General features: G+C 40.2%; 1 protein-coding gene across 4 annotated transcripts in view; it reads left to right on the forward strand.

Annotated features, from left to right (window-relative positions):
• Positions 1–20942, forward strand: part of ccdc93 (CCC complex scaffolding subunit CCDC93) — a 72017-nt gene extending 51075 nt beyond the window's left edge. For all 4 annotated transcript variants that reach the window (XM_073047577.1, XM_073047579.1, XM_073047578.1 and 1 more), the window contains 8 exons: positions 2100–2174; positions 2691–2762; positions 7934–8042; positions 14884–14966; positions 17198–17235; positions 17641–17725; positions 19239–19352; positions 20656–20942. In XM_073047577.1, coding sequence (XP_072903678.1) covers positions 2100–2174; positions 2691–2762; positions 7934–8042; positions 14884–14966; positions 17198–17235; positions 17641–17725; positions 19239–19352; positions 20656–20712 — 633 coding nt within the window. In that variant the 3' untranslated portion in view covers positions 20713–20942. The remainder of the gene's footprint in view (positions 1–2099; positions 2175–2690; positions 2763–7933; positions 8043–14883; positions 14967–17197; positions 17236–17640; positions 17726–19238; positions 19353–20655) is intronic.
• Positions 20943–21498: the final 556 nt, after the last annotated feature.

A 21498-nucleotide genomic window follows, 5' to 3' on the forward strand; every position in this document is an offset into this window, starting at 1 on the left:
TGATTAGGAATAGTCAGCATGGCTTTGTCAAGGGGAGGTCATGCCTTACGAGCCTGATTGAATTTTTTGAGGATGTGACTAAACACATTGATGAAGGAAGAGCAGTAGATGTAGTGTATATGGATTTCAGCAAGGCATTTGATAAGGTACCCCATGCAAGACATTGAGAAAGTAAGGAGGCATGGGATCCAAGGGGACATTGCTTTGTGGATCCAGAACTGCCTTGCCCACAGAAGGCAGAGTGGTTTTAGATAGGTCATATTCTGCATGGAGGTCGGTCACTAGTAGGGTGCCTCAGGGATCTGTTCTGGGACCTGTACTCTTCGTGAATTTTATAAATGACGTGGTTGAGGAAGTGGAGGGATGGGTTAGTAAATTTGCTGATGACACAAAAGTTGGAGGTGTTGTGGATAGTGTGGAGGGCTGTCAGAGGTTACAGCGGGACATTGATAGGATGCAAAACTGGGCTGAGAAGTGGCAGATGGAGTTCAACCCAGATAAGTGTGAAGTGGTTAATTTTGGTAGGTCAAATATGATGGCAGAATATAGTATTAATGGTAAGACTCTTGGCAGTGTGGAGGATCAGAGGGATCTTGGGATCCGAGTCCATAAGACACTCAAAGCAGCTATGCAGGTTGACTTTGTGGTTAAGAAGGCGTACAGTGTATTGGCCTTCATCAATCGTGGAATTGAATTTAGGAGCTGAGAGGTAATGTTGTAGCTATATAGGACCCTTGTCAGACCTCACTTGGAGTACTGTGCTCAGTTCTGGTCACCTCACTACAGGAAGGATGTGGAAGCCATAGAAAGGGTGCAGCGAAGATTTACAAGGATGTTGCCTGGATTGGGGAGAATGCCTTATGAGAATAAGTTGAGTGAACTCGGCTTTTTCTCCTTGGAGCGAAAGAGGATGAGAGGTGACCTGATAGAGGTGAATAAGATGATGAGAGGCATTGATCGTGTGGATAGTCAGAGGATTTTTCCCAGGGCTGAAATTGTTGCCACCTGAGGACATAGGTTTGAGGTGCTGGGGAGTAGGTACAGAGGAGATGTCAGAGCTAAGTTTTTTACTCAGAGAGTGGTGAGTGCGTGGAATGGGCTGCCAGCAACGGTGGTGGAGTCAGATACGATAGGGTCTTTTAAGAGAGTTTTGGATAGGTACATGGAGCATACAAAAATAGAGGGCTATAGGTAAGCCTAGTAATTTCTAAGGTAGGGACATGGTCGGCACAACTTTGTGGGTTGAAGGGCCTGTATTGTGTGAGCAAACACGAGGAAATCTGCAGATGTTGGAAATTCAAACAATACACACACAAAATGCTGGTGGAACACAGCAGGCCAGGCAGCATCTCTAAGGAGAAGCACTGTCGACGTTTCGGGCCGAAACCCTTCGTCAGGACTGTCTCGGCCCGAAACGTCGACAGTGTTTCTCCTTATAGATGCTGCCTGGCCTGCTGTGTTACACCAGCATTTTGTGTGTGGCCTCTATTGTGTTGTAGGTTTTCTATGTTTTTATATTTTGTTGTGTGACTTAGAACAGGACAAGTTGAATACGTTTGTCATTGCAGCTCCAAGAAACATCCTGGATTGGTGTCAGTTCAGTATTTCTTATTGTGGAAATCAATGAGACTTAAAATAGTATTAAAAAAAACAGAAAAGGCTGGAATACCCAGCCGGTTATGCCATATCTGCAGGAAGGTCTGCTTCTCTTCTCAGCATTTTCTGTTTTTGTTCCTTATTGTGACTTCAAATGGAGAAATGTTCCGGTTTAGTTGGAAGAGCTCTGCTGTATGTTAGCTCTCCGCTCTCCAGGAGTACCTGTAGCTGGGCTTGAACCTGTGCTCACCTGACTCTGTCTCTAAGTGTGCACTGGGGTCAATAAACAAAGTAATTTACACTATCTTCAAATATTTGCCAAACAGGCTGGTGGTGATACATATGAAAGAAAGTACACCAAGTCATGTAATTGTATTTTATTAACAACAAAGCAGTGTTTAATTTTTTAATGCTAATGAGGGATACCAATATAGTTGTATCATAAATCTGGCTTTTCAGCTTAATTTGACAGTTTGCATTTCACTTTGAGCTATTTGTTGCAGGAGGAAATGGCTCGATTGCAGCAGAATATTGAAAGCCTCAAGAGTGCAGCAGGGAATGAGGAAGCTGAATTAAAGGTATGTTGTACCTTCAAGAGTGTGTTAACATATTAATGAGCTATCTTCAATAATATCAAAGTCGATTTTTTTTATTGTTAGTGCAAGAAAGTGGAGATATGCAATTCACTTCTTCCATTTATATTCTCTACGTATCAACATTGTTCATAAAATTAAGGGCGTAGCTACTTTATCAGACCTTTAATTTTGGTCTTTGTTGTATTTCTACTCCACCTGAAATTAAGTGAAGAAATTCTATTTTTTCTACAGAAATGTATAGTTTATAACAGCTTGTTTAATTTGCTACTGGTTGATCAACTAGACCTATCCGAGCTAATTCTATTTCTTTGCCTATTAGCAGAGAAGAGCAAGTAATTGCAATGAAACCTTTAATCAGCTTGTGGTCTATTTAATTAATCATAGAAGTGTAATGGTTTGAATATTGGAAGACTCAAGTAATTATCAGGATACTGTATGAGAGAATGTTCCATCAAAGCCTGTTTGTTTAAATTGTACCTCTTTTTAACCTTTAACTAGGAGCACAGTGAATTAATAGAGCAACAGTATAAAGAAGACAGAGTAAAGCTTCAGAAAATACGACTCTTGTTGGTAAGTAAAGTCTAATTATTGTACTGAAAAGCTAGTAGCTTTGTATGTAGGAGCTGATTATTGAGATAATTGTCTACAGAGTAGCTCCACCTTCCATTGAACGGGAAGTTGTTAAAATGTACATCTTATAAATTCTGGTAACTAAGTTCCTATTTAGTAAGTTCCAACCTTCAAATAGTTTCATTTGTAAAAATTAAACTGCTATAACATCAAAATCAAGTTATTTCTTCCTGCAGAATTTTATCTAATTGTATCATGTCAAGCGTTTTCTTTTTCCTTTTTATCCTTGTGCTCACTTCTTAGTCAAGTAGCAAGATTGGTCATTTTTTGCCAAACACAGGTGATCAATAGTTTTACTCAGTTATCTACATAGGCATGGTGATTCTCCTTGTACATTTCAATGCAAGAGCTTAGAGCATGGATCAGCATGTGAAATTATGACATTGTAGCCATTAGTGAGACTTGGTTGCAGGAGGAGCAGGACAGGCAGCTCACTGTTCTGGGGCTCCATTGTTTTAGACATGGTAGAGTCCTCCATTGGTCAGGGTCGACCATGGTTGTTGTGTTCTAGCTGTCTAGATACGGAAGCAAAAGCAGTACGGAGATCAAGCTGTTTCCCATGTAGCAAGCTCTCCCTTTCCACGCAGCTGATGAACCCAAAGGAAAGGCAGAGACCGATACAATAATGCATCAGCAGCATCCCAGGGATTGTCAGTCAGTGGTGAACTCAATGTAGGACTGCCTTAGGACTCCAGCTCCAGATTTTTCCCTCGGGATTGATGCCTGAAGCCTTCCCCATGAGTGGGTATAGTCGCAAGGCACTGGAGGTTTGAGATCAGAGCTTTCCTTCTCCTAGATGAGTTGCCAACCATGGTTGATGAGTCCCATCTGCTCAAAGCGACTGGTTTTATGGCTAAGGCAAACCACCTTTGCTCCTTCTCCTCTCAGTGGAAATGGTTCTAACGGGCTTAGTATCTTAAGCCACCTGTGAAGGCCAGGAGTTGGACTTGGTTGTCAGAGGCTATTTGAGGCGCATGCCATTGGGAGCATCTAAAAGGTACTGGGACCTTGCCTCATTATCACCCTGGCAGACATGGTAGAGCAGGAGGGATTAAAGGGGGAGAGTGGCATTACTACTCGGGGAAAACGCCACAGCAGTGCTTGGGCAGCCGGAAAGCTTGACTACTGAGACTATAGGGGAACTGGGGAATGAGAAAGGGATGAGGGTTGACCATGATAATGGCATCCTCATATAGATCACCTAATAGCAGGATTTAGAGGAGCAAATTTATAGAGAGTACACATAAAGAGACATATGGTTGTGACAGTAGGTGGTTTTAACTTTCCACATTGACTGGAACAACCATACTGTAAAAGGACAGGATGGGATAGAGAAAGTGTGTTTGACAAAGTTTCCTTAATCAATATATAGAGGTCCCAGCTAGAGAGAGTGCAGTACTGCATCTCCTATTAGGAAACAAAACAGGGCAGGTGGCAGAACTGTGTGTAGGAAACACTTTGGATCAAGTGATCACAATGCCATTAGATACATGATAATTGTGGGAGGGTATAGGTCTGGTCCCTCAGTTGAATTTCTGTATTGGAGAAAGTCTATTTTGGTGTTATCAAAAAGGATCTGGCAGGTGTGGATTGGGTTAGGTTTTTTGGTAAGGGTATACTTGGAAAGTGGGAGCCCTTCAAAAGTGACATTTTGAGAGTACAAAGCTTGTGTGCGCCTGTCAGAATAAAAGGCAAGAGTAGCAGGTTTAGGGAACCTTAGTTTTTGAGAAATATTGAGGCCCTGATTAAGAAGAACAAGATGCATATCAGGTATAGCCAGGTTGGAACAAACAAGGTACTTGAGTATATGAAATGCAAGAGAAATCTTATGAAAGAAATCAGGAGAGCTACAATAAGACATGAAGTTGCTCTGGCAGACAAGGTGAAGGATACTCCTAAGGGCTTACACAGATGTATTAAGAGCAAAAGGATAACAAAGGACAACATTGGTCCTGTGTAAGATCAGAATGATAATTTGTGCATGGGGCCGAAAGATATGGGGGAGGTCTTAAATGGATTTTTTGCATCTGTATTTACTCGTGAGTTGGACACAGTCTGTAGATGTGTTGCAATGCAGCAGTGAGGTCATGGACCCGATACAGTTTACAGAGAAGGAGGTGTTTGCTGTCTGGTGGTGAATTAGGGTGGATTAATCTGCAGGGGCTGACATTGTTTTCCCTTGGACCCTGTGGGAGGCTAGTACAGAAACTGCAGGGGCCCTAGCAGAGATATTTAAAATATCCTTACCTTTGGGCGAGGTGCTGGAGGATTGGAAGATAGCTAATGTTGTTTCATTGTTCAAGAAAGGTTCTGAGAATAAACTGGAAATTATAGGCCAATGAGCCTGACATCAGTAGTGGGTAGGTTATTGGAGGGTATTTTAAGGGACCAGATATACTGTATAAGTACAGTGGATCTCAGTTAATTGGGACACATCCAGACCAGTACATTTTGGCCCAATTAAGCGGCTGCCCACATTTGCCAAAGTTTCATGGAAATAGTGTATTTATTAAAAAAAAGACAAACTACCATTTAACTGAGTAACAATTTATGTATTCAAATGAAATACAGAACAAATCAGAACACTACCAATACCTCTACAGTATTCTGAAACTGTATTAGTACTAATAGTCATCGAGAGAGGAATGCATCTACTGAGTTCTTGTGATTGACTGTAATTGAACAAAATCAGTACGGGCACCTAGTGCAGATAATGGACTGCCTTCACACAATGCTGTAGATGAATACATCCTCCAAGTATTCAATTTCATTGTTACATTCAAGGTGATTGTTGATAACTTCATAGTTCCTGGCATCCCCTGGTCTGAGTGTTTGAACTCACAGTCAGCAAAGTAGTTCTGAATTGTCTTACTGCTTATTTCTCACTATCAGTGACAAAAATCACTGCTTTTTGAAAACAATCACACGCAACTATTTAAAACCTAATCGCTATAAGCATCAGTAGTATCTAACGGCCACACAAGTGCACATGACTGACTGACAGGAGTTAGAAACTGTTGTGCAATAGTTTCTTGCCCTAGTTAAGTGGCATAATGTCCTAAATAAACAAAAGGAATCCTAGCTATTTGCTCAATTTAGTTTTTATTCTTTAAAAGTTGTCCCAAATAAACAGCTGCTTTGATTAACCAATGACCCAATTAAGTAGAAATATTTAATTATACATCCATATTCAGGTAGGCAAGGACCAATTAGGGATAGTCAACATGGCTTTGTGCATGGTAGGTAAGTCATGTCTAATCAATCCTACAGTAGAAAATTACCGGTAGACTTGATGAAGGCAAAGCAGTAGGTGTTATCTGTGTTGACTTTAGGAAGGCTTTTTGACATGGTCACATATGGGAAATTGGTCAAGAAGGTTCAGTCGCTTGGATTTCAGGATGAGGTAGTAAATTATATTAGATATTGGCTTTGCGGGAGAAGCCGGAGGGTGATGGTAGATGGTTGCCTCTAAGACTAGTGGTGTGCCACAGGGATCAGTGCTGTGGCTGTTGTTTGTTATCTATACGAACAATCTCGATGATAATGTGATAAACTGGGTCCGCAGCTTTGCAGATGACATCAAGATTGGGGGTGTAGCAGACAGCGAAGAAGGCTATCAAAGCTTGCGGTGGGATCTGGACCAGCTAGGAAAATGGGTGGATAAATGGCAGATGGAATTTAATGGAGCCAAGAATGAGTGAGGTGTTACATTTTGGGAGCTAAGCCAGGGTAGGACTTGCATGAGGAACAGTGGCGTACTGAGGAGTGCGGTAGAACAGAGGGGCCTGGGAATACAGATCCACAATTCCTTGAAAGTAAGATAACAGGTAGATAAGTTCATAAAGAGAGCTTTTGGCACATTGGCTTTCATAAATCAAAGTTGAATACAGGAGTTGGGATGTTGTGTTGAAGTTGTATAACAGTATTATGTGCATTTTTGGTCCCCTGCCTACAGGAAAGATGTAAGTAATGTTGAAAGACTACAGAGGATATTTCCAAGGGTTTTGTAAGGACTTGAGGACCTGGTTATAGAGAAAGGTTGAAGAGGTTGTGTACTGTGCTGTAGTATTCTAGTGTCTAGGTTAGGACTTTATTCCCTAGAGAGTAGGAGAATGAAGGGAGATTTGATAGAGGTGTACAAAATTATGACAAGTGTAGATAGGGTAAATACAAGTAGGCTTTTTTCACTGAGGTTGGGGAGGACTACAACTAGAGGTCATAGGTTAAAGGAGAAAGGTGAAATGTTTATGGGGTACATGAAAGGGAACTTCACACAGAGGGTGTTGACAGTGTGGTACAGGCTGATTGTGGAAGTGGTTGATACACGTTCAATTTCAACACGAGAAATTTTGATACATAAATGGTTGGGAGGTTATGGAGAGCTATGGTTCAGTTACAGGTTTAATGGCACTAGGCAGATTAATAAACTTGGCACAGAATTGGGCTGAGGGTTCTGTTTCTGTGCTGTAGTATTTTATTACTCTGATTGCAGTTAGTCTTTCAAATCTAGTGGACCTCTCCCTGAAGTGCATTTTAAGACTGTTGTGCACAAAAAGGACATGGCTTTAAATCACACTAAATCATAATAGATCATGACAGAGTGGAGACTTTGATCTGGTGTCTAATAATTTCCCACTTCTTAACTCTTAGTTCATTCTTCTGTGCTTTATGGTCCAAATGCCCATTTACTTTGGGGTTCTCCGGTGTGTAATCCACTTAAATGTACAGTTAGGTAACATGAGTTAGTGTGGACCAGCCATTTGTTGGGTTCTGAGGCGGTTATGTTGATGTCTGATTACAAAAAAAAAATCTTAGCCTTTTATGATACCTCAGAGCTTGTTTCATAGTAGGGATTTCAGTTATCAAAGCATTAATGATTTAGGATTTATTAATTATTTAGAATTTGCATTCTTGGGATTTAATAAATTCACCTGCATCTGGATTACTTTGGTTAATTTTTGCTCTCTCTATTGATGCATTTTTATATGTAGAGCATGAAATTGCTTATCTAAGTTGTACAGTCACCTCATGGCAGTTATGTTACATTACTATGTAAGATATCTAATTAAACTGACACTTTGAAAAGAAGGTAAATCACAATTTGAATACAGGCTCGACGGAATAGAGAAATCGCTGTTCTACAACGAAAAATTGATGAGGTACCAAGCAGAGCAGAATTGACCCAATATCAGAGACGGTTTATTGAGCTCTACAATCAAGGTTTGTATTTGAGTTGATTTTTTTTTTAGTATATAAAAATGTGTTTTTTAACCTGTGGTAATGGAACCAGCAACTAATGACCAAGTCAAGATACAGGTGTCCCCCACTTAACAAATGTTCGCTTTACGCCACTTAGCTTTTACAAAAGACCTACATTAGTAACCTGTTTTTGCATTAAAAAGAAAATATTCACGTTTAAGAAATTTTTTCCCATAATAAATGAATGGTTCTTCACTTTACGCCATTTCAGCTTAAGAAAGGTTTCATAGGAACACTCTACCTTTGTAAATGGGGGGGGGGGGGACACCTGCACTTAAAAAAAATTACAAAAACTTGAAGTAAGGAAAAATGTGAAAATAGCATAGTATATTTGATGACACAGAAGTTGGGGGTGTTGTGGATAGTCTAGGGGCATCTGAGAAGTGACAGATGGCGTTGAACCCAGTAAAGTATGTAGTGGTAGATCAAATTTGAAAACAGAATATGGGACACTCAAAATTACTGCGCAGGTTGATGGTGTTGTTAAGAAGGCGTATGGTGTGACGGTCTTCATCAATGATGGGATTGAGTTCAAGAGCTGTGCGATAATGTTAAACCTATTCAAGACCTTAGCTAGACCCCATTTGGAGTACTGTGTTCTTAGGTGTATAAGGTGATATGAGAGGCATTGATTGTGTGGATAGTCAGAGGCTTTATCCCAGGGCTGAAATGGCCAATGAGAGAGGGCATAGTTTTAAGGTGTTTGGAAGTGGGTACAAGGAGGACGTCAGAGGTAAGTTTTTCCACACAGAGTGGAGGGTGCATGGAATGCACTGCCAGCGAAGGCGGTAGGGGCGGATACAATAGGGTCTTTTAAGAGACACTTAGATGGGTACTTGGAGCTTAGAAAGTTAGAGGTCTACGTGGTAGGGTAATTCTAGACAGTTTCTAGAATAGGTTACATGCTTGGCACAACATTGTGGGCTGAAGGGCCTCTAATGCGCTGTAGTTTTCTATTTTCTGTTCTAAATGCACGCCACAGTTTCTGAGGAGAAATTGGACTGCATAACAGGCAAGTGAGGTTAAAAGGAGTGAGCGGCAGCAGATGGGATATTCTGTGTGTCACAGTTCCTGAGGTGATGTTGGATTGTGCGTAATTAGGCACTTAGCAAGGACCAATAAAAAGAAGTTGGGTTTAAGCAGAGTGGCCATTGTGTGAGTGGGGAGCTCAAGCTTTGGCTCACAGAGGCTTCAGCGAGGAGAGGCAGATTTTATTTATTTGTTTCTTTCTTTCTTATTGCACAGTTAGAGCATTGGGACGCCAGGGCTAGTGGAAAGCTCCTTTGTGGGCTATGGGAAGGCAGGAGATATCTGGTGTTCTTACCAATTACGCCTGCAGGAAGTGCATCTAGCTGCAGCTTCTTTTAGAAAGTTTTAAGGAATTGGAGTTGGAACAGAATTAACTCCAAATCATTTGTGAGGGTGAGAGGTAAATCAGCAGGACATAGAGGGAGGTAGTCAATGGGATGCTTTGAAGAGTGACATGGGGACAAGAAGAGTGATGAATACGGGATTGAATGTGTTGTATTTGGATGCACATAGTATATAGATCTTGCAGTACAGTTAGAGATTGAAAGGTATGATATGTGCATCACTGACTTGTGGCTGAAAGAAAATCATAGTTTGGAGCTTAAAATTCAAGGATACACCTTGCTTTAAAAGGACAGGCAGGTATGTAGTGGGTGGGGTGGCTCTGTTGGTAAAAAGTAAATTCAGATCCTTAGAGGTAACATAGAATTGGAAGATATGGAATCCTTGTGGGTAGAGTTAAGAAACTGCAAGGTCTCTGAACAGTAGGCAGGATGTGGGGTACAAATTGCAGCAAGAGATAGAAAAGGAATGCATTGGGCAATGTTACAATGTCATGGGAGATTTCAATATACAGGTGGATTGGGAAAATCAGTTTGCTTCTGGATCGCAAGAAATAGAATTTCTACAAGATGGCTTTTTAGAGTAGTTTGTAGTTGGGCCCATTAAGGGAAAGACAATTCTAAATGTGGGTGTTGTGTAATGAACCAGATTTCATTAGGGAGCTTAAGGTAAAGGAACTCTATGATGGTAAGCTAGCCGATAATATATAAGAGGATAACTAAAGTTTTTTTTTAAGTGATATAAAGAGCAAAAAAAAGAGGCCTGAGTAGATAACAGACTGCTGGAAAATGATGCAAGGGAGGTAGTAATGGGGAACATGCAATCGCAGATGAACTTGTCTATCTTGTGTCAGTTTTCACTGTGGACAATGCTAGCAGTATACCAGAAATTCAAGAATGTCAGGGGGCAGAAGTGATTGTAGTTGCTATTACTAAGAAGGTGATTAGACAGCTGAAGGTCTAAAGTAGATAAGTCAGTTGACCAGGGAACAGCAACCCAAAGTTCTGAAAGAAGTGGCTGAAGAGATTGTGGAGGCAGTAATAGTGATCTTTCAAGAATCGCTGGATCTAAGAAGGGAGGGAGGCCAAAAAAAAGATATTATAGGCTAGTTGGTCTGGTTTCAGAGATTGGGAAGATGTTGGAGCCCATTATTAAGGATGAGGTCTCAGGGTACTTGGAGGCAGATGATAAAGTAGGCCAGAGTCACCAAGGTTTCCTCAAGGGAAAATCTTGTCTGACAAATCTGTTGGAATTCTTTGAGGAAATATCAGGCAAGATAGACAAAGCAGAGTCTGTGGATGTTGTTTACTTGGATTTTCAGAAGGTCTTTGACATGGTGCTGTAGATGAGACTGCTAACAAGAACTCATGGTATTACAGGAAAGATACTATCATGGATAAAACAGTGGGTGATTGGCAGGAAACAGAGTGGGAATAAAGGAGGTCTATTTTGGTTAGCTGCCATTAACCAGTTGTGTTCCGCAGGGGTCAGTGTTGGGGCTGCTTTTCTCGTGTCAATGATTTGCATAATGGAATTGATGACATTGTAGCGAGGTTTGTAAATGATATGAAGATAGGTGGAAGGGCAAATAATTTTGAGGAAGCAGAGAGTCTGCAAAAGGACGTGGACAGATTAGGAGAATGGGCAAAGAAGTAGCAATGGAATATAGTTTAGCAAAGTTTAAAGTCATGCATTTTGGAGAAGAAATAAAGGCAAACACTATTTTCTTAACGGGGAAAAAATTCAGAAATCAGAATTGTAAGGTGACCTTGGGGTCCTTGTGCAAGATTCTGTAAAGTTAACTTGCAGGTTAAGAAAGGCAAATGCAGTGTTAGCATTCTTTTCAAGAGGACTTGAATATAGAATCAAGGGGAACATGCACTAAATGCTGGAGGAACGCAGCAGGCCAGGCAGCATCAATGGAAAAGTGCAAACAGTCAACGTTTTGGGCTGAGACCCTTCATTGGTACTGGAGAAAAAAGATGAAGTCAGAGTAAGAAGGTGGGGGGGGGGAGAAAAAATACAAGGTAGTAGGTGATATTTGAAATTGGGACAGGGAGGGGGTGAAGTAAAGAGCTGGGAAGTCAACTGGTGAAAGAGATAAAGGACTGGAGATGGGGGAATTCGATGGGAGAGGACAGAAGGCCATGGAAGGAAAGTGAAGGGGAGCAGCACCAGAGGGGATGGGCAGGTGAGGAGAAAAGGTGAGAGGGGAAAATGGGAATGGTGAAGGAGAGGAGGGGGGCATTACCGGAACTTCAAGAAATCTATGTTCAGGTTGGACACTACCCAATTGGAATATAAGGTGCTCCTCCAACCCGAGAGTGGCTTCATTGCCGCAGTAGAGGAAACTATGGACTGACATGTCAGAATGGGAAGTGGAATTAAGATGGGTGGTCACTAAGAGATCCTGCTTTTTTGGTAGATGAAGCATAGGTGCTCGGCGAAGCGGTCTCCCAGTCTACGTCGGGCCTCACCAATATACAGGAGGCCACGCAAAGAGCACTGGATACAGTAGATGGCCCCAACAGACTAACATGTGAAGTGTCACCTCACCTGGAATGATTGTTTGGGAGCCTGAATGGTAGTGGGGAAGGAGCTGTAGGGGCAGGTGTAGTACTTGTTCTGCTTGCAAGGATGTGCCAGAAGGGAGACCAATGGGGAGGGAGTCACGTAGGGAGTGATCCCTGCTAATTGTAGAAAATTTGGGGGCAGGAAAGATGAGCTTGGTGGTGGGTCCCCATTGGAAGTGGTGGAAGTTACAGAGAATTATGTGCTGGGCTGGTAGGTGAGGACAAGAGGAAACCTATCTCTGGTGGAGGGTGGGGTGATGTCAGACATGCACAAAATAGAAGTACGGATGTGGGCAGCATTGATGGAAGAGGAACGGAGGCCCCTTTCTTTGAAGAAGGACATCTCCTTAGTTCTGGAATGTAGAAAGTAGATGTGGCAGAGATGGGGGAATTGAGAGAAGGAGATGCTATTTTTACAAGTAATAGTGTGGGAAGAGGTAAAGTCCAGGTTGCTGTGAGAATCAGTGGGTTTATAAAAGATATCAGGAGATAAGCTGTCTCCAGAGATGCAGATAGAGAGATTAAGGAAGTGGTGGGAGGTGTCGGAAATGGACCGGGTGAATTTGAGAGCAGGGTGGAAGTTGGAGGCAAAGTTGATGAAGTCGGTGAGCTCTGCATGGGTGCAGGAAGCAGCACCGATGCAGTCGATAAGTAGCGAAGGAGAAGTTGTGGAGTGATGCTAGTGTTGGCTTGGAACATAGACTGTTCTACATAGCCGCCAAAAAGGCAGGCACAGCTGGGACCAATGCAAGTGCCCACCTTTTATTTTATCAATAAAAATACCTTTTATCAATGCTACACCTTTTATTTGAAGGAAGTGGAAGGAGCCAAAGGAGAAATTATTAAGAGTGAGAACCAGTTCCACCAAACAGAGGAGAGTGGTGGTGGAGGGGAACTGGTTGGGTCTGGTGTCCAGAAAGAAATGGAGAGCTTTGAGGCCTTGTTGATGGGTGATAGAGGTGTATAGGGACAGGGGATCCATGGTGAAAATAAGATGATTGGGGCCAGGAAACTTGAAATCACTGAAAAGATTAACTCACGGATGTAGGTAGGAAGGACTGAACTGGGGGGATAAAACTGAATTGAGGTGTGGGGTAGGAAGAAGCAGAAACAATAGGTCTACCTGGACAGGCAGGTTTGAGGATCTTGGGTAGGTCTAGCTAGACAGGCAGGTCATCTTCTGTATCCGGTGTTTCCAGTGTGATATCGGTGAGACCCGGCATAGATTGGGAACTGCTTTGCCAAGCATCCTCGCTGCTTCCACCAGACAAAGTGGGCTCTCTCAGTGGCCACCCATTTTAATTCTACTTCCCATTCCCATTCTGACATGTCAATCCATGGCCTCCTCTAATGCAGCGATTGAGACCACACTCAGGATGAAGGAACAACTCCTTATATTCTGTCTGGGTAGCCTCCAACCTGATGGCATCACCATTGATTTCTTGAACTTCCAGTAATGGCCCCCTCTCCTTTGACCATTCCCCGTTCCCTTTACCCTCTCTCACCTTTTCTCCTTACTTCCATCACCTCTATCTGATGCTCCTTCCCCTTCCTTCCATTGTCTTCTGTCCTCCCCTATCAGATTCCCACTTCTCCATTCCTTTATTTCTTTCACTGATTGACTTTTCAGCTCTTTACATCAACCCCCTCCCAGCTTCACCTATCACCTTATGTTTCTTCCTCCTCCCCCCCACCTTCTTAATCTTACTTCTCATCTTTTTTCCTCCGGACCTGATGAAAGGTCTCAGCCCGAAATATCAACTGTGTTCTCTTTTCCATTGATGCTGTCTGGCCTGCCTGAGTTCCTCCAGTATTTTGTGTGGGTTGCTCTAGATTTCCAGCATCTTCAGATTTTCTCTTGTTTGTGATAGAGTAGAGGGGTGTCCTTTTAAAACAGAGATGACGAGGAATTTCTTTAGTCAGTGAGCTGGGAATCTGTGGAATTTTTTATCACAGGTAGCTGTGGAGACCAAACCTTTATGAATATTTAAGACAGAGGTTGATAGATTCTTGATTGGTTAGGGCATGAAGGGATATAGGGAGAAGGCAGGAGATTGGGACTAAGAGGGAAATGGATCAGCCATAATGAAACAGTGGAGCAGACTCGATGGGCCAAATGGTCTGGTTCTTTTTCTATATCTTTTCTTATAAAAGCAAGATGTAAAGCTGAGGCTTTTTAGGGATTTGTCAGGCGGAACTTGGAGTATTGTGAAGAGTTTTGGGCTCCTTATCCAAGAAAAGATGTGCTGGCATTGGAGAGGGTACAGAGGAGGTTCACAAGAATTATTCCAAGAATGAAAGGGTTAATGTGTGATGAGCATTTGGCTCTGGGCCTGTACTTGTTGGTATTTGTAAGAATGGGAGGGGATTTCATTGAAATCTATTGAATTTTGAAAGGCTTTGATAGAGTGGATGTGGAGAGGATATTTCCTGTAGTGGGGGTGTCTCAGACCACAAGGAGCAGAATAGAGGAACAGAGGTGTGGAGGAATTTCTTTAGCCATAGTGTAGTGGATCTGGAATTCATTGCTTTAAATATATCCAACTGACTTGGCCTCCATCTGTGGCAAAGTGTGATAGGTTAGTTAGTGTCAAAGTTAAGGGGAGAAGGCAGGAGAATGGAGGAGAGGGATAATAAATCAACCATGATGGAATGGTGAAGCAGACTCGATGGGGTAAATGGCCTAATTCTGCTCCTATGTCTTATTGTCTTCTATTTAAATTAGTTAAATATTATAATGATATTTGGAAGAATTCCTCTCGTATTTTAGATTTTGCAGTTAATCATTTGAAACAGATGAGGATTTGCTTGAATAAAACTCTTTAAGCTGTTCCTGATATTCATATGTTCTGTTGCAGTGTCAGCAACGCACAAGGAAACAAAACAATTTTTTACACTTTATAACACACTTGATGATAAAAAGGTGTACTTGGAAAAAGAGGTAAGGATATCAGAACAGGCATTTTGCTTCATATTCTAATTCACTGAATAATTGAAATAATTGAGGCAAATGGGTTCATCCAAAGTTGTGTCTGTCATAAAATACAAACAAGTACAAATGCTAAACCTGAGAAATACATGGAAAGTAGAGAATGCACAGGGGATTGGTTGACAACTGTCACATTGGGTACTTACTTGTTGCTTGAGTTTATCCTGTAGATACGGGATCAAAATAAACTAGGCACCGGAAGTCCCTGAGTAACACAGGTATTTCTGAGAATTATTTTCCCATAACTCAGAAACAAACAATCTTAATGTGGACCGTTTAACATGAACATATTTATTGTCCTGCCCTATGTAGTTACAATAGTACAGAATCAGAATGTGCCACATTCAATGGTAGTTTCAATGACCTTAAACAATCAGTGGATATTACATTAAGTATTTTGCAAAAAACTATGAAGAGATTGCCTTGTCTTTTTCCGAAGCAAATTTCTTACACGGCCTCGCGGTGTGAACCAGTGGCTATGTTCTTAACACGTTTTAAATGTTACATATAAACAGTTTTTTGAAAGCTGGTTAGTTTTGAAATAACTGACTCCTGAAGATCTTTGCATTTCAATAACTAACTTTAACAAACTATGGGAGAATTTAGTTATAGTCTGATTTCCATGTCAGATCTGCATTTACCCAGACAGCTCCTGTACGAACTTTGCACAGTGGGGATGGAAAGAAATCTGAACTGCTATTTATCCTACTATTGAAATACAATGGCCACTGTCTTGCATACTTGTATCTCAGGAGAGAAGAATAAACTGATCGAATCTTTACCCGTATTCTCTACTTTCCATCTTTATTAATAAAGGATAGAATACCCAAGTGTAAATGGATGATCAAAGCCAGATTACTTAATACTTAACAGTAAGTGTGAATTTTGTAATTTACAAGGTGATCTGTCAGCAATTTGTATGATGTAGATCTGTGAATAAGAGACTGTGACTGATTTCTGATTACCAGAAGGATACAATTGAAAGTAAATTGAACAGTCAATGTTTAAAATTAGCTGCATTATAATTCAGTTGAGGGCAATTGCGATAAGAAGTCAAACATGAAAGATAAAAATGTTTAACTGTAAAAAAAAACTAACCAGATTATTTTAGAAAATACCTCTCTCTGTAAATTAATATAAGTTTAAGCATTTTCTTCTCCAGTGCCTAGTTATGTTTGGCTATAATGTATAAACATGTTTGTTTATTGTTTTTTATCATTTTCTAATTTTAAGATACATAATTTGGATTGATAAAAGGTTTTAGAAATGTGGATAGCACTATACAGTCGGCCCTCCTTATCTGCAAAGGATTGGTTCCGGGACCCCTTGCGGATACCAAAATTTGCGGATGCTCAAGTCCCTTATTCAACCTGTCTCAATCCGGTGGACATTAGGACCCAGCACCAGAGCTCTGAATGCGCAGTGTTTCTGTTCATGAAAATAATCACGATCGCGATTGAAAATAAAGTGGAAATAATAAAGTGATTGGAAGGAGGTGAAACGCCATCGGTCATTGGAAAAGCGTTAGGCTACAGTTGGTCAACGATCGGAACAATTTTAGAGGATAAAGTGAGAAAGGCTCTGCCCCGATAAAGCTACAATTATTACTAAGTAACGCAGTGGTTTAATTATTGGGTTTTGGGTTTTTGATCCTCCACATCAACCCGGCATGGTGGAGAGTGCACTCCATAGCGATCTGTCACTAGATCGAGCTCGGGAACTTCCCGAGCCCGGTGCTGAAACTTACATTCTTAAGTGTTTTATACGCATAGAAAGGTAAAATACATACTATATACGAAGACAAACGTTTGACTAACTGACGCTAAATAATACCGGATGTACCTGTTCTGACTTACTTAGTAAGAGAACTTACGATTTTTTCGATCCCCGATGCACGATAACCCACGCACATCTTCCCGTATACTTTAAATCATCTCTAGATTACTTATTATACTTAATACAATGTAAATGCTATATAAAATGGTGGTTATACTGCATTGTTTAGGGAATAATGACAAGAAAAAGAAGTCTGTACATGCTCGAACAACAAGTGCTGGAAGAGCACTTCTGGGTTTTCGTGATTTGCGGTTGGTTGAATTCGCACATGCGGAATCCGCGGATAAGGAGGGCCGACTGTACTTTAACAATGTGTCAGATACTGATCTAGTTTTCTCTTTTGTCAGGTCAACCTGTTGAATTCAATTCATGACAATTTTCAACAGTAAGTCTTGTGTCAAATTGTGAAGATGTATAAATTTAAACTAGGAGCAGGAGACTTAGTCGCATCTTTCATGGATTTTGTCTTTTAATTCTCATTTTGATTATGCATAAGTAATTCAAAATCTGAATAATGAAAGTTCTTAGTGCAGTATCAATTCAGGTGTGCGCACAGGGTCTTCGAATTAGAATCTGTTCATTTTGACGCATTAAGTTATAAAGGTAACAATCACCTGAATTAATCTCCTTTGATTTGTGGCTTTTCTAATTTGGCCTTGTCTCTCAATGATTATCCGATATTTGTTGTGTTGCGTTTCTGTAGGTATTTGTTGATATGTGTATTTGAATCTTTTTATCTGTATTTTTAAGTTGATACATTGCAGAATGCTCTGTTAAACTTGCTTTTCAGAGCAATGGCTTCGCCAGCTACCCGAGAACAATTCTTGCGTCAGATGGAACAAATCGTGGAAGGTATTAAGCAGAATCGCATGAAGGTAACAGCACAGTTAATTTCAAATGCATCATTCCTGGCAATCTTTTCAAAACATTTTTCAAAAGTAATTAGTAGAGATGAAGGAAATGAATTCTATAGAGAATTGATTGTAAATTAGAAATCATTTTAAGGAAGAGGTAGAGCTAACTGGATATTTTTCATGACAGTTTTGTGAATGAATGTCCATTTGGAATAAAGGGGGGGTTATCTATTTTCTTCAGGGTAAGATTGGTCTTTCACGTTTAGAGCTGACATTGATGTAGGCATGGTGGAATTTGGATTATTTGTATGTAACTTTTCAGTGGTTATTTTATAAAATGAGAATCTGTTCTGAAGACTTAACGAGGGAATGGCAAAAATAGTTTGTAAACGTTCTTATCAGTTGATTAAGGTGCTTTTCTATCAATTACTATCTCAAGTGTCATTGATATATTTGTACAACATTGAAGCTACAGATTAACACACCAGTTACTTCGATTTTTGTTGGTAAATCAAATGCAGCATTAACACTTCATTCCATGTAACATATAGTTGTATTTCAAATTTAACTTTTTTCATAGTGTATTAGCCACAAAAGTATATTGAAATACAGTCAGCCCTCCTAACCTGTGGGGTTTGGTTCCGGGACCCCCCACGGATACCAAAAAACGTAGATGCTCAAGTCCCTTATTCAACCTGTCTCAATGCGGTGGTCTTTAGGACCCGGCACAGCTCTGAATGTGCAGTGTTTCTGTTCACAAAAATAATCACGATTGAAAATAAAGTGGAAGTAATAAAGCGATCGGGAAGAGGTGAAACGCCATCAGTCATTGGAAAAGCGTTAGGCTACAATCGGTCAACGATTGGAGCAATTTTAATGGATAATGTGAAAGGCCCTGCCCCAATGAAAGCTACAATTATTACTAAGCAATGCAGTGGTTTAATTATTGAAATACATAAGTGTTTTCTATGCATAGAAAGGTAAAATATATACTATATGCTAAGACAAACGTTTGACTGACGCTAAATAAACCGGACATACCTTTTCTGACTTCAAATCCGTTTTAAAGACGGACTCAGGAATGAAACTCATTCATAACCCGGGGACTGCCTGTACTTTTAAATCATCTCTAGATTATAATATCTAATACATTGTAAATGCTATGTAAATAGTTGGTATACTGTATTGTTTAGGGAATAATTACAATAAAAAATAGTCTGTACAATCTCAAACAACAAGTGCTGGAGAGAGAACTTCCGGGTTTTCCCGATCCGCAGTTGGTTGAATCCGTGCATGCGGAACCCGTGGATAAGGAGGGTGGACTGTATTCTTTGCATTCTGATTCACCTTATTTTTATTAAATATATTTTTTACAGGTAACAAGTTAGCTTTAAAAGGGCTTGTGAGAAAGCCCTTTTATAATTAGCTGATTATATATGATTTTTTAACTAAATTCTTTCTTTGTTGGTTCTTTTCTTTCTCACTCATTCCCTTCCAATGCTACCATTCTCTGCAATAATCCTACGAAAACTAGCTGGAGAAGAAAAAGCAAGAAAATAAAATGAGACGTGATCAGCTGAATGATGAGTACCTTGAACTGCTGGAGAAACAACGTCTATACTTCAAAACTGTCAAAGAATTTAAAGAGGTATTATTTTATCTTGCATACAAAATTATGAAAACTTGTGGGTAATAATATTTTAGTGATTTTGTTTACATTTTACAAGTTTTTAGAAGTACAGAGGGCAGGGTGGTGAAGAAATATATTTTTGGTTTTGTCAATTGAATATTCATGTATCAAAGTTGCAGAAGTATAATTTGAGTAAAGGTAAGTTTTGTTTTTAGGGTTGTTCACCGAACCTGGAGGTTAGATTGCAAACGTCATCCTGACTGGTGATGAAACATCATCTGTTTCCTATTGAATGTTGTTCAGCAGAGTGCTTACCTTTATATTGGTCTGACTCTTTTTGCACTAAGTCTTGCGACAAAATGTCCTACCACTGAGAGTCTACCATAGACTGAACAAAGAGCCAGACCAATATAATGCAAGTACTCAGCAGAACCAACACTCAGTTGCGCACTTATGATGTCACCTCACCTGGTGATAAAACATTTGCGGCCTAACTCCCAGGCTCGGTGAACAGCCCTGCAAGCAAGCAGCCAACGTGAGCTACCAACCTTCTCTTTTATTTCAAATAATTTTAGTCTATTTTGCCAGGTTGTAGATCAGTGAATGTGTTCCCAGGAGTGATTCCATGGTTATACTAATCCTTCAACTAACTGAAATGGATTTGAAAAACTCGATTTTGGTGGTATGAATATATCGCTGGGTGGGTGTATGGCTATCTCAGTAACTGGAACATAGTGAAGGAAATAAAAACATTTTCTTGTCAAATCTTTGGTGATATCCTGTTTGCCCCATGTAGTTAGAAGTAACCATGTTGGTAATGTTTTATTATCGATTAAATCACAGAACCTTTAACGAAAAAGCGATAAAATTAAAGATTTTGCAAGCCCATGGCAAAGTATTTCAAGTAAATTAGATCTTTAGTCTTTTTTTAATCAACTTTTATTTTAAAAGTACTTTCTGTGTCAGCATTTTGCTCCCCAGTAATTTTTTTTTACTGGGAGTAAAGCACATCCAATTTACCAGATTTCTGCAGTTGTGAAGTCAGGCACTGGATGTATGTGGGTGGTGGAAATTATTGTAAGGATTAGAAACAGTGACTGTACATGAAGGGAAAGAAGAGAGAGTCTTTCGGGTATCTTGGTTGGCTGACCAAAACAGAGGGAAATTATTCTGGTAATTGTGGGTCTGTTGTATGATCAATCATTTTTATAGATTAACAATGAACAAATTGAAGGTGAAAATATATTTTAATTAAAGTTTCCTTGAAAACAGATGTTTTTATTAGCAGAGAACTTAATTTTTGATTTATTTTACTCCGCAGGAGTGTCGCAAGAATGAAATGTTATTGACCAAAATGAGAACAATGGGGGCTTCTTGAATAAATTCACCGTGAGTCCAAGGACTGGACTTAATTCTCCCATGGAAGGCTTTCTGAGCACTTAGAAAGTAAATACTGGATGCATGGTGCCCTACGCATTTTGTCTTTTTTGGATGTAATTTAGTCAAATGCACAGCTAACAACTTTGTTTATCCATGACACTTATGAGCCAAACAGTCCATTGTATTATGTAAAGTTATTTGCCCCATAATAAAAATAATGCAAGCTAACCTGAGCTAGATTCTTGATTAATCATGCTGAATTTATTTACTTATTGAGATACAGCTTGGATTAGGCCCTTCTGGCCAGTTTAACACCAGCCTAATCACAGACTATTTACAAAGACCAATTAACCTACCAACTGGTACACCTTTGGGCTGTGGGAGGAAACCCATGCAGTCACAGGGAGAATGTACAAACTCCTTACAGACGGCAACAGGAATTAGTACTATAAAATGTTGTGCTAGTCACAATGCTACCATCCCACCCCAATTTTAGTTTTGCAAGTGACTCATGCTGCTTTGTCTCACCTGTTAAAGGTGCTCTCTTATGTGATGGGAGTCTTTTTTTCGCTGCAATCAAATTGATAACATCGGCCATTATAACATAATTGTTCTCCAGTTTGCTCTTTTTATGTTTCTAACCCTCCCTTGTGAGATGCCTTTTGCCTTTGATCTCTAATTGTAATCTACAATTCTGCACAGAAAGACGGGAGGTGTGACACTGTAATAAAGAAGGCTTGATTGTCATCGACATGCATCTAGAAATGGGCAGGGATTTTGATTA

The sequence above is a fragment of the Hemitrygon akajei genome, chromosome 5 (assembly GCF_048418815.1).
Source record: "Hemitrygon akajei chromosome 5, sHemAka1.3, whole genome shotgun sequence".
NCBI classification, from domain to species: Eukaryota; Metazoa; Chordata; class Chondrichthyes; order Myliobatiformes; family Dasyatidae; genus Hemitrygon; species Hemitrygon akajei.